Raw genomic sequence first — 12,736 nt, forward strand, 5'->3', positions numbered from 1 at the left:
TGGATATGGTGCTGCAAGGTTTATAATAAAGTGTTATTTAATCATCGTTTCTAGATTGCCGTGTAGACCTCGCCTGTACCCTTTCCCAGGGTGGGGGAAGAAAAAGCCCACAGAGAGTCAGATCCTCAACATAACAGAACATCTCTCTTCTTCTCCAGCTACATGCATCAGCTGTGTCTCTTGAGAGTTATTGTAAGTAACTGACCCTCACAGTGTAGATGCAGGGTGGTGTCTTTTTTCAACAGTGGCCAGAGCTTAGTGACAAATATAGAGCGAAGGCTGGAGTTTCTTTGATAACAGGCCAGGCAGATGGTGAGTGCCAACTGTAACATAAGATTCTGTCACTTTCTGAGACAAGAAGCATACTTTGCATCACCAAAATAGACTGAATGTATCCACAGAGCAGAATAAATGCTTCAAACAGGCTAACAACTGCTCTCTTAGAGACCGCTTTCATACAAAATAGCACCGCACGAAGCCAAGTCCAAATACACATCTTTTGTAATCTATTTAAAATCAAGGACATTAAATTAGGCCTCTTGAATAAGGTTTTGAAAGAATGGTCTCAACATCATCTTTCACATGATTTTGGACTACCAGAAGACATCATCTATGTGTGCATTGGATTTTACCTAAGAAGTCTGCAGATGCTGCTCCTGTAACTGAGTCTCTGGCTTGCAGCGGCCACGCTGGGAGGCATTGGTGGGCGTGCAGGGAAATAGAGCAGGACTGCTCCAAAAAGCACAGCAATAGCAGCCAACTCTGCCGGAGCACAGCGACGTAGATGAAAAGAGACATACATGTTATTTTCAAAGATGAGACAGTCAGTCCAGTTTGACATTTTAAAAAAAGGTCACCATGACATCTAGAAGTCCTCTGAAGCCATCCCCGTGATGAACATAACAGCCCACTAGACAAGACTGTAGAATAAATGCATCTAACAAAACGATGCAATCTGACATAGCATCAGCTGATATCACAACTCGTCTCTTAAAAAAAAAGCAATGCATTTACTAAAAAGCTCCATTGTAGCCACATTAGTGGGTCGCTTTCATTCCATCATATGATAAGTGATACAATATCAGCTTACTTATGTGACTCCTTTTTACTTCTGAAAACCTGCAAAACTTTTGATTCACAAAAATGTATCCGCTTTGCCCTTAAGAAATTAATAACAATACTACCTTAGGTTAAACAAAAGCCGCTGCCTCAATCTATTACAGCATGCCTGTTTCTCTTTTCAGCATGCTTTTAATTTTCTGAATCAGTTAAGCATATCAGCCCTAAAAAGTCATTATTCAGAGACGCAGTTATGAAGATTATAATTGGTGTTTTTGGTGTTTGTGCAATATTCTTGGATCCTTTCGCCTGATTGTATTTCTGTCCCTTGACGGGGCTGACATGATGTTGAAATGATGCGATATCGATCCAACTTGCCCTCAGAGGCTCTTGCTTTTTCTTAGTACCTGCATACATTACTAGCTGGATCCTGTCCCGGATGAAGATGTCGGAAACCGCTGCCGAGATCGTGGTTAGTGCCTGAGTGTCATTGGGAGCTGGAACTATCAGAGGTCCCACTATGAATGAAGCGGCGCCTCCAAGGTAGGAGAAGAGTGAGGCCACGGCTGTTGCTGTGGCTCTCTGATCAGGGGCAAACCATGTGGTGGACAGATAGGGGCCGGCGCTCATCATGGTGGGGCCGGCTAAACCATTAAGCAACTGACCTCCATGTATCAACCTGTAAAAGAAAAAAAAAAAAAGTTCCTATTTAGAAGACATACATGCCTCATATCAAGATGTGCCAGGAAAACACTTTTCTGATATCCCATTGAAACAAACACAAAACGGCATCACCCTCAGAAGTTCAAAATAAACTAAATAAGGACATAAAGTAATGAGGCATTTCTTTTGAGCATCTAAAGGAAGAATGACAGGCGAGGGAATAAAAAATAAAGGCATAATTATCCCAGAGGAGTCAAGTAACCACCTGCCCCTGAAGTTTCTTTATAACTTCTGCACCTTCAGACTGAATTGTGTGAGACAGATGTATTCTGAGATGTCCCCGGATTCCACCAGCACCCCCACCACCCCACGGCCCCCTCCAGAACTGTCTGACCGAGACAGCCAGCCGCTGGAGACGGCTCACGGCTGATTGATTGTCTGTACGCTCAGTAAAGACTCCCTGGCTCAGCAGGGAGAGAAGAGAACGAGAGAGGGGGACACGTGAAGATGTTTGGTTTATTCTGAGCTTATGCCATTTAAAAATCTTCTATAATATTGACTGAAAAAATATTATCAGTATCAAAATTATTAGATTTTACACTAATACTTAATATAAAAAAAATCCTTGAATGGCATTTTGTTTGACAAAAGCTTTAATTCTAATACTGAGCCCTGTCTAAACAATATAGTTTATGCCTGCTTTATGTCTAAAGCAGGCATAAACTAGTTTGTTCAGTCTCCAGTGTGCTGACATGTCTCTGCCCTCTAACTCGTTCTAACTTTGGAGTCCACTGCCTCTGGGGTTCACAGATAAATGTGTCACAGCAGAATACAAAGTGCTGTGGTCAGTGACAGGCTGATTGGAGAATAACTTGTTCACCCTCTATCTTCTTCCCACATCTCAGACCTGCTAACATCCCCTCCTACACACCAACACCTCCTAAAATACTCTGTGCCTCATACTTTTTATTCATCCCACCTCTTCTTTCCTTGTTTCTCAGTCTTTATCGCTAACTGGGTATGTTTTCAACACTGACACTGAATAACCTGGTTATCCGAGTCCCCGTTTACACGATTCTGACATCATCGAGCTTCTCTGATCTGGTCATTTGCGTTGGTGCAGACATGTCTTTGACTCCTCCGCATCCAACGTGTGTCATTTCTGTACCGAGTGAGTTAACTCGACAGGATGCAGATGAACCCAGTGTCAGGACACTGCTGTATTTACAGCTGTCATTTTCTTCATCTAATTATGTGAGAGGGGAAGTGTGAGCAACAAGCAGTAAAAATTTATCCTCATTATTGGCGTCACACTGTCATTTTCACTTAAGCATGTAGGTTATCATTACATCACTTGTCATTATGTTTTCATTGACTTAACTACATGATTTCTATCAAAGAGTCTCCCCGTCATTACTTCTTAACTAAACATAAACACCAGATTCAGCAAACGAGGTGTTGACAGAGCAGCCAGAACCAAAAATAAGTGGTCTTCATGCTCTCAAGCACCAAATGTGCTTTTCTATCTACCCTACTGCATACAAACCTCTTGAAACATTCAGAAAATGATTTTCAGCAACAGAGACTACTTTGGTAGCTCTGCATCTTTGATTTGGCAGACTTTTTGATTTTCGATCTCCCCGGGATCTAAGCAGGGATCCTCTGCTTGTGTAAATGTGTAAACCACTACACTATGGACCCACTGGTATAATCTCTGTATGATTAAGACTTGTGTGTACTGGCAAAAACAAAATCTACAGCTGCAATAGTTGGCATCTTATTGTGGCCGTCCTCCATTTGGATGGGTCAGTGTGCAAAGATGGCAATCCAGGTAGCACGAAGCAAGCAGGTCTATGAATTAGGCAGCACGATGTGAGCAAAAGCTAACATTGATTTTGTATTTTATGGTAACAACGACATGATTTATAATATGTTCTTGATACATATGACATTTTTTTTACCTACCACACCGAGCCTTTGAGTCCAGCTGGCTGTCTGTCATTGTGTCTGTTGAATTGAAATCGAGAGCTACCCGGAGCCAACTAGCACAACAGTCCCAGTGCCAATCAGGTTTTTGGGCGCACGTACTGATTACGGTCTTATTCAGGACTCAAAAGGGTGCAGACAGAGTGGTCCTGTCCACCTGCTGTACTAGACATTTTCATTAGATGACGATTATTCCAAACCCGGCACTCTAATCTACTTTCTCCAAAAAAACAAAACAAAAACAAAACCGACATTTAAAGAGACAAAGATACGCAGCATAATTTACAACACTAACTGTGACCTACAGTGATCTCATTTTGAATCTCACCAACAATCGAAGCAGCTCAACTGTTTTGTTTTTAATTGCATTTCATGCACAATACAAACCAAATTAAAACTTATGGAATCAACTAATAACCTGAACAGTCGATGGTGGCTTTTAGCACTTCACACCTTTTAAAAAGTTTGACAAAGTTTGGTCAGTAACCAGCCTCGCTGTATTAGATTAGAGAACAGATGAGACTAAAAAAAAGTGCCTTTAATATGACAGGTGATGAGGACGGATGGTGACTAACACGAGGATGAGCGGTCACATGAGACTGCACTGTGGCTGGCGAAGCAAAGAGAGGGAATAGAGCAGCTTTTTCAAGAAGAGATGATTAATCACTATTTATGAACCCTGTCAGACTGAATCTGATTGAGAATGAGACAAAGAAACCTGCACTACAGCGAAGTCATTTGACTGCTTCTGCTCTGCCTGAGCTGACAGACCAAAATTCAGCCATCACAAAAAGGCCAAACCAATTCCGCCTTGAAAATGGCACCATCGCAATTGTTGGAGTAATACGATGGGATCCACATTTTTTTTTTCTGATGGCCAATCAGACATTGTCGGAGTGAGTCTGAGATCTAACTGATAGACGCTAATCACACAGCTGGTCTGTATTCGAATTCATAACACAGACGGAGATTGAAATAGCAACAGAAACAAGTAGACGCATGAAAAGCCAGGAAAATGAGAAGGGTTTGAAAAAAGAAAAATAACCTTTGATTTGAGAGCAGAACTAATCACAGCAAGGTCTAATCAGTGACTGCCAATTCAACAGCACCTTTTATCTCCTTGACTGAACCTCACAAAACAAACAAAATCAGGTCTTTTTTAAATGTGGCTTCACAGAAGATCTCGTTTAAAAAAAAAAAAAAAAGAAAGGAGAGAAAGTTCCACTTTTCAGTGTTCAAACATTCACAGCTCCCTTTGATTTTCAAAAATGGATCTTAAAACCTCAAAACAAAGAGACGCCTTACTTCCTCAAGAGGTTATCATAAAAACAAAGAGGTAATCGCCTTTTTAAACATGAAAAGGAATCTGGAGCAAACAGATCTGCAGGGGGTTACTGAAGGAATGTCACGGTTTCTAAACCTGGATAGACGTCTCCTCAAACTATTGTTTGATCCCGCCTGCAATGTCCTTGAACACCATATCCAAACTTCAGGAATCTGAAAAACTTAACTGCTCCATTATGTCGCGATTCCCTCTCTAAGGTAATCTACATCATCATCCATCTGATAAGTATCCTCTGCATGACAGGCAGCACATTCATCAGCGACACCCGTCAGTAAACAAAGCCCTTGCATTTTGATCACTACCGCAAAGCAAAGAGTGACCTCTACTGGTGATCCAGCTACATTAAGCTTTGAGTCTCTACAGTTCTATAATAATCCAGTATGCCGTTCATCGCCTTAAGATCTATGACCTATAACATTTAATATGCAAATTAAACTGAACTGTGACACACTAACATTTGCCGTGTGATTCATGTCCTCTTTGCTTTCGCCATCCTATCTTGTTTTCCACTTTGAATGTATCTAAAGAGCTGAAGGTCGCAGCAGAGCAGCATAACTCTCATCGTGGTACGGGTGCACAGCGGGCAGCGTTGACCCTTAAAAACTCTTAGCTCGACCTGAGCGGACATAAAAACTTGATATGTCATGGCTGGATTCAGCAGAGGTGAAATTGAAAGCTTGCTCGTGTGACTGGCTTTTGGACTGAAGTGACACTCGAGCAACAGTGAGAGGCAAGTTGAAAACTTCTAACAATACTGCCCTCGAGCGCGTCCAAAAAGAAGAGGAAGAGCTTGGTATTTTATTCCATTTCCTCTTTACAGTAAAAGCCTTTTGCAACATTAGCGTGGTCGAAATATGTGTGCATGCACGTGCTTTGGGATTTTTTTTTTTAAATAATTTATGTCAAGTCAAAGTCATGCTTTGTGGAGATGATATTTTTACCTTCAGCTTACAAGATGTGATTAGGCTAAAAACCACTTCAGCTTCACAGACCAACACTCAACGATGCGAATGCTGTTGTTAAAGTTTAACGATTGAATTTTACACTTTAAGCTGAGTTTACATGTCACTGCTGGAGGTATATGAATTTGCAAATGCATTTTCAAACTGAAAAAGAGGAGAGACACCAACCATTACCAGGCAGAGACTAATAAAAATGTTAGGAAATATGGAAGTGCAGAATCCAGTATTGCTGCCCTCTAAGAACTGAAAGTCAGGATATAGGATGCAGTCTCTTCTGAATCTGTTTCTAAATAATTTAAATCCACCAACACTTTAGTAGTGTAAAGACACTGGAGTGCTCTTCATTATTCTGAAGTTATGTCTTTAAATTTAGTGCTAAAATAAAAACTTCAGTCTCTCGAACAACAACAACAAGAAAAAAAGATTCCATAGCTCTGTTTGCAGGCCAGATTTAGGTCACTGTCGCTCTTTATTGGAGACTTTTTTTAAGGCCATATGGTAGCTTTGATGAAGCTCAGCTTTTACTGCATGAAGACAGATTTCCTGACAAGAAACTCCTTTGCTTTGGTATTTGTCCCTTTTACATAACAGGTAGTTCCAAATGGGAACATCCCTGTCTCAGCATGAGTAATTTGCCAATGAAAACACATTAATAATATTAAGCTTTTAGGTAACACTGTAATCTATCAAAGGTCAGTTTCCCAGATAGGACATCTGCCCACATCTGCACATGGCCCAAATGTATTGCATCTTTCTTTTAAGAGGACTTAGGCTACTCCTGATTTAAGGCTTTAGGGTTATTACAAACAGGCTGACAAAAATACAAAAACTCAATTTTATAATCATAAATGAAAGTTGCAAAGCTTGATATTTCACTCCAAACTGTAAATACTTTTTTGGGACAGACTATCGCCTGGAGATCGTGATTATATCAGTTATTCTCCTTGTACACTGCCAGGAGCTTTTCCTGCCTTATTTCTTTCTTTAGGCCGTATCACTATATTAGCAGCTAGGTTTTCTTAGTGCAGCCTCACGAGACCGAAAAAGGGAAACAAATTAATTTATCTGCTCTTTGAAAGCCAAAACCTATTTTAAAAAGCTCCAACTGCATAAAGTGAAAGTGATATGTGACTTATTCCATGGAAATATAATTCTCTTTATTCATTATAACATACTGCCTCATTGTGAAGCCCAACAGGAATCATTACACAGATTACCACCAAAAATATTCAAGGAAATTAGATTTTTTTAAGGCACTGTATAATTGAAATGACCTTCTCTGAGCTCTTACCCTTTCTAAAAATGAGAACACTGAACTCAAGTGAAAATGAGAATGAAAGTGGGAAACTGTTTTCCAGCAACAGCCTGTCAAAATGCTGTCTGATTAGTGAGAAAACTGCCAGCAAAGACACCAAAAGAAGCAAAGCGTCCACACAGTGTTGATCTGTCCTTCACAATCACATCCTCTGCCACATAAATAGTCTCATTGTCTCTACGCAGTTACAAATCTGCATATCAAGAATGAAAAAGAAGCACGACCTCAGCTTCAGTACAAATGCATACAGTAAAAGACCCTAAGAGGCCACTTTTGTGCAGACATTCATGATTTATTGACTTTAGTAACTCTCTGATTTTTCCTCTAGTGATATCAAGAGGTTGATAATTATTGTTTGGAGTGTTGCGATATGTGACCTTCCGTCCCTTCAGTGCAATTTGACATGTAATTACTTTATTATTCTGTCCAATACTTTTGCTGGTGACCATCTTGGAACATTTAGCAAGCACAAAATTGACATGACAACAGAAAATTATGGACCTCTGACATCTGTGCATGCCATCTTGATTAACTGTTACTGATTAAATGATTCATATTTCTTCTTTTAAAAAAACTGAATGGAAACAATTATATGAAAAAAAGTTTCGTTTTTCACGTACTGCCAAATCCCAATTTGTGTAATCTTGTCAAACGCATTGCACGCATTGGCAAACATCACACAAGGCTAACTTTTCCATGGTCCTAACTTTGGCCAGTAGCTCATTTCATTTTCAATGAAACGCTGTGCAAAGCTGGTCCTAAAATGATTATGGCACTCACTCAGAAAATTTGCCTAAACTGAGTTATGGAGACTATAGAACCTGTATAACTGCAGTGCAGCTCATGAGTCACTTTGCACCGCCTTTCCAAAATCTTTCAAATGATCATCATCACACTTGCATCGTGCCGCCATCTGCTACCTTAATATTTACACGGGCTTCTTACCATCGTCTCAAAGGCTGGCCTGTCAGTGGGATACTTCTTAGAGCTGCTCCTAGCACCATGAAGAGGGTAGAGAGGAGGAGGGATGCTCGCAAACCTGGAATACACAACACACTGCATCAACATCAACACATGTAAGAAAAAGTAAAGAGACAGCAGTGAACATGGTAGGGATTTCTCAATTTTTGCTACGACAAAGGATTATTTCTGTTCTTATTGAATTAGTTATCTAACAATAAAAAGAAAAAAGTAAAAACAAAATCCAGTTTCCTGGAGCTATAAGAGACTATAAAATAAATAAATAGATAATAAGCAAAGAATGATAACAGAGGAAAGCAGCAAATTAACACATTTTAAAATCTGGAACAAATATTTTACATTATTACCTTGACCAAGGAGATTATGTTTTTGGTAGTGTTGATGTCAGTCTGAGAGCACGAAAAGTTATGAATGAATGCTGATAAAACTCTGAAGGGGTGTAGAGGGGGGTCAGGAAGTACTGCATGAAGATTAAAACATCCTGTCACTGCTGACCTCTGACCTCTCCTTCAAGATCAAAGTGATAATAATGCTACTTAAAACCATGTTTCTTACTGCCTTTGTTTGTATGAGGAGCATTTAAGAATTATGGGGATTAGGGCTGGGTCATATCATACCGTTCACGTTAGTACCGGTATAATGTTAGGCAATGATAAGAAAATGAAATATCGCGATAGAAAATGGGTAAAATGCGCATGCGCAGTGCCTTAGTTTACACATGGCAGAAAAAGCATGGCGGCGATGGAGAAGGGTGAAAACAGATGAACCAGAATTGGTTTGTAAAAATGCTGCAACTTCAGTGGTGTGGAACTGGTTTGACTTTCTTCCCTCAGATACACACCAAAGCACATTTTTTGGTAGAGCATGCAAGCGCATGCACATAAAAACAGCTGCTTGTTTAAATGAAAATACATTGATGGGTTTTTTTGCACTAATAAAGTTGTGGAGTTGTAAAGTATTTTGTCTCGCGCCACTTATATCGTCAGTTATATCCTTATCGCAAATTTTCCAAATATATATCGTGATAAATATTTTTGGCCATATTGCCCTGCCCTAATGGGGATTCTAAAAATACACATTATTATAATTTGCAGCCAACATTACAACGTTACATTTCTCATCTGCCTTTTGAGTTGACAACTTGACCCAAAAATCTGTTACAGCTTTAACGAAAGTATTGCCAAGAGAAAGACTGAGCTGCCTGGTTAGTTAGAAATATACTGTAGTGCAATTATTATACAATAAGCTCTAGTTAAACATGCCCAATTATTTACAAGTGATCTAAATTAATGATTACAGTCTACATAAATACAGTTTTAACAAATAACTGAAAGGGATTGGCCAGCATCACTAACCAAGCAACAACAAAAATCTTAAAACAGAAAATTCCTTCTTAAATATCACTTGTGTAACAGCAATAGTATGAGAACTGTTTCTTTCACCATTAACTCAAGTCTCATTTCTCAGTTTCATCCACATGACAGCCATTTAGAGAATTATGTGCACTTCCCCATTCTTTTCTGCATGTGAACTACCATTTCTGAATGTTTGATTGACAGGTTCAACTAAATGGCCGCTGTGGAAAGAGGATCAACATATTAACAACATCCTGTAGGGCTGGGTTGGTTAGAATACTTAACCAACCCATAATGAAGAAAAAAAAATATATATATATATATATATATGGGTCACAACATACTAATGATGCGTAATGGCGTGTGCAGCATGAGACTTCAATAGCAACAAGCACTTTGATAGATACTGGCTTCTATCACAACCCTCTACTGTATTTTAATATCAATCATGGATGCAGACTTTATTGATACCAGTGCAGTTATGAATTCTGCTCATCAGTTAGATTATTTATCAATTCCGTTATTGACCCTTGATCCACTTTCTTTTTAGAAAAATGAGGACTGTGCAAGTTTTGAGCATGAAAGCGAAATAACAGCAAGACTGTATGCAACTCACGTACAAGAGCTTCACTGCCATGAGTTGGACAAGTTTACAATATACAACCTCATAAAACCATTCTGAGCAGTATCAACGGAAGAAAAAGAGAAGCTTGAACGTATTCCAATAAACTGGAAAGCTTCCCCACTTCATATCATATAAGCTGATGCTATATTGACTTCCTATGTCTATGGCACCTTTATAGACAGAGGCCGAGAAGCAGTTGTAGTTCTGCATTAAGGTTACATAGAAATAGCCACCTTTGCAAGGTTTGCCAACTAGAACTAGTTGCAGCAGGTAATCCAAAAATTATTATCTAAATATTTGCTAAATTGTTTCTACCAAAGCGCAAACAAAAAAGGCAAATTTTTGCCACTTCCAGCTTTACCCAATATGCAATTTTTATGCTTTTGTCATTTATTATTCATGCTCCTCAATTGTTCATCAGTACTTATGAGTGAAAAACAAAACATTCATAATGTTTGTCTTGAGAAGGCTTTAGCTGTACTGAGCAGCTCTCTAAATGAATGCATGGACAACTGTGACCACATTTCCAGTAAATGAAAGAAAAAGCCAGCAACATATTTTAGAGAAATGCTGGAGGCCATCTACCGTAAATGAGACCTGCAAGTTTACAGCTGCATACTTCAATGCACAGTATGCATCTACGTGCTCAAGAGACAGTTTGTTGACATGAAGGGCAAGTTAATGATCACTACAACTGCAGCCGAAAAGCTATAGTTACTTCCATATATTTAGATATTCATTTTATGTCCTTGTCACAACTGGCACCATGAGATGGTATGTGCAGCCCATTCAATTTACACAGGTAGACCAGCTACCTGTCTCTTGGCACTGTCTCATGAGTGAGGAGATACCAGGGGAGGGCTGGTACATAGTGGCAGTTGGACAGGCCCATTTAAGGCTTTGACACAACAGCAATAGTGTATGTGCAAGTTTGTGCAAAAAGGAACTGGAAGAGCATTCCCAGAGCTCTACAACATGACCACCGATGGGATTACTCATGTGTGTGTTTCTAACCAAACCCTCAAAATGAGACTCCATATGAGTATCATGAGGGTCCAGGTTGCTTTAGTGGGACCTGTGCTCACAGAACAAAACCATGCTCACTTTAAATGAGAGGAAAACAGGCAGGTCTGCCACTGGTGCCCAGTTTTCCCAAAGGGAAACCAAGTACTTTCCCCACAGTCAAGCTGGATTAGATCTAAGCATATCACAACCTTTGCAAGTCATATAAGTCTTTTTGCAAGGGCACATCATGGTTGACACTTCTTAACTCAGATGCAGACATGACCACAAGGATTTTTGTAAGGTCTGAGTGGAATCTACACCAGGAAGAATTTACAACAAGTTACTGAAAGAAGCAGATACCATTATCGAGTTGCCTACAATTAAATTAGGCAACAAAAACACCTAATTGTTAATGTGATTGTGATCACAAGGTGAGTTATGCAACTTCTGGGCAAGATTGTGCATGGACCAGCAGTCTGGTCCATGTTGTTAGTGCCTTGTTACTGTTTTTGTCATCTGACAACCAGCGTGGTCATTACAAACTTCTACAGTCAGGTGATGCAGAAGAACTGGTTTGGTAAAGCACACGCAAGAGGGCTACTTTCATTCTTTCCAAGAAATACTGCTTTTGCATTGGCTTTTGAACCTGAAAATAAAGATTTTTTAAAAAAGTAAATTAAGACTTGCTTGTCCCATATAAGCACTTTCCCCCCACCTCCCATGTTTCCAACTCATCTATGTGTCTTACTGGGCACAAACAACCCATTTAAAAACTGAATGAAGACTATAAGGTCTCTTAAATACCGCATTTTATCAGAGTAAATATATTCTGCGATTGCATAAGGTCAAACTAATGATAAGAGAAATTTTCTAAACCTAAAACAAAATACGTCATTAAGTTACATCGCTGTAGATCTCGGTGGGGTGAAAAAAAATCACCAGGTCAGGCACAATCATCGTTGAGGTATGACACAGTGTGCTATATTAAAAGAACTCACCTTTTTTATCCATTAACCACATAAACAGCAACCAAGGGAGGAAGCCAGCCGGGCCCCACAGCACCAAAATCGCGATGTCAGACTTGGTAAAGCCGTAAGCGTGAGCGGCTGAGTTCTGTATGGGACCCCAGAAATTCCACACCATTCCCTGCATCAGTGCCAGCAGGGAAAACAGGGTCAGAACCAGCCATCTTCTCCCATACACTCTGCCGTTTACCGGATTAGTGTTCGTCTCCACATAAGAAGGAACAAGAAGCGGCTCCCTCTCGGCCTCGGTGCTCGAACCGGCACCCATATTAACCTCCCGTTTGTCAGGCCAGTTAAAAATTCCGGTTTTAACGACGGTACAGCAACGACAAACTACCTCGGCCACACAAACAAAAACAGCCGATAGCGTCTAATGTTTGCTTTAACTGCGCATGTCAAACCGGAAATAGTTGCG

The 12,736-nt window shown here is 39.9% G+C and overlaps 1 protein-coding gene across 1 annotated transcript in view; it reads right to left on the minus strand.

Moving 5' to 3' along the window:
* slc49a4 (solute carrier family 49 member 4) overlaps positions 1 to 12,703 on the minus strand; it is a 45,188-nt gene extending 32,485 nt beyond the window's left edge. The window contains exons 1-4 of the mRNA XM_042227665.1: positions 12,295 to 12,703; positions 8,276 to 8,369; positions 1,467 to 1,738; positions 633 to 762 (exon numbers count right to left, since the gene is read on the minus strand). Of these exons, the coding sequence (XP_042083599.1) occupies positions 633 to 762; positions 1,467 to 1,738; positions 8,276 to 8,369; positions 12,295 to 12,589 (791 nt within the window). The 5' untranslated portion in view covers positions 12,590 to 12,703. The remainder of the gene's footprint in view (positions 1 to 632; positions 763 to 1,466; positions 1,739 to 8,275; positions 8,370 to 12,294) is intronic.
* Positions 12,704 to 12,736: the final 33 nt, after the last annotated feature.

Source organism: Haplochromis burtoni, unplaced genomic scaffold (genome assembly GCF_018398535.1).
Source record: "Haplochromis burtoni strain Fernald_Lab_line unplaced genomic scaffold, NCSU_Asbu1 Contig_275, whole genome shotgun sequence".
Lineage (NCBI taxonomy): Eukaryota > Metazoa > Chordata > Actinopteri > Cichliformes > Cichlidae > Haplochromis > Haplochromis burtoni.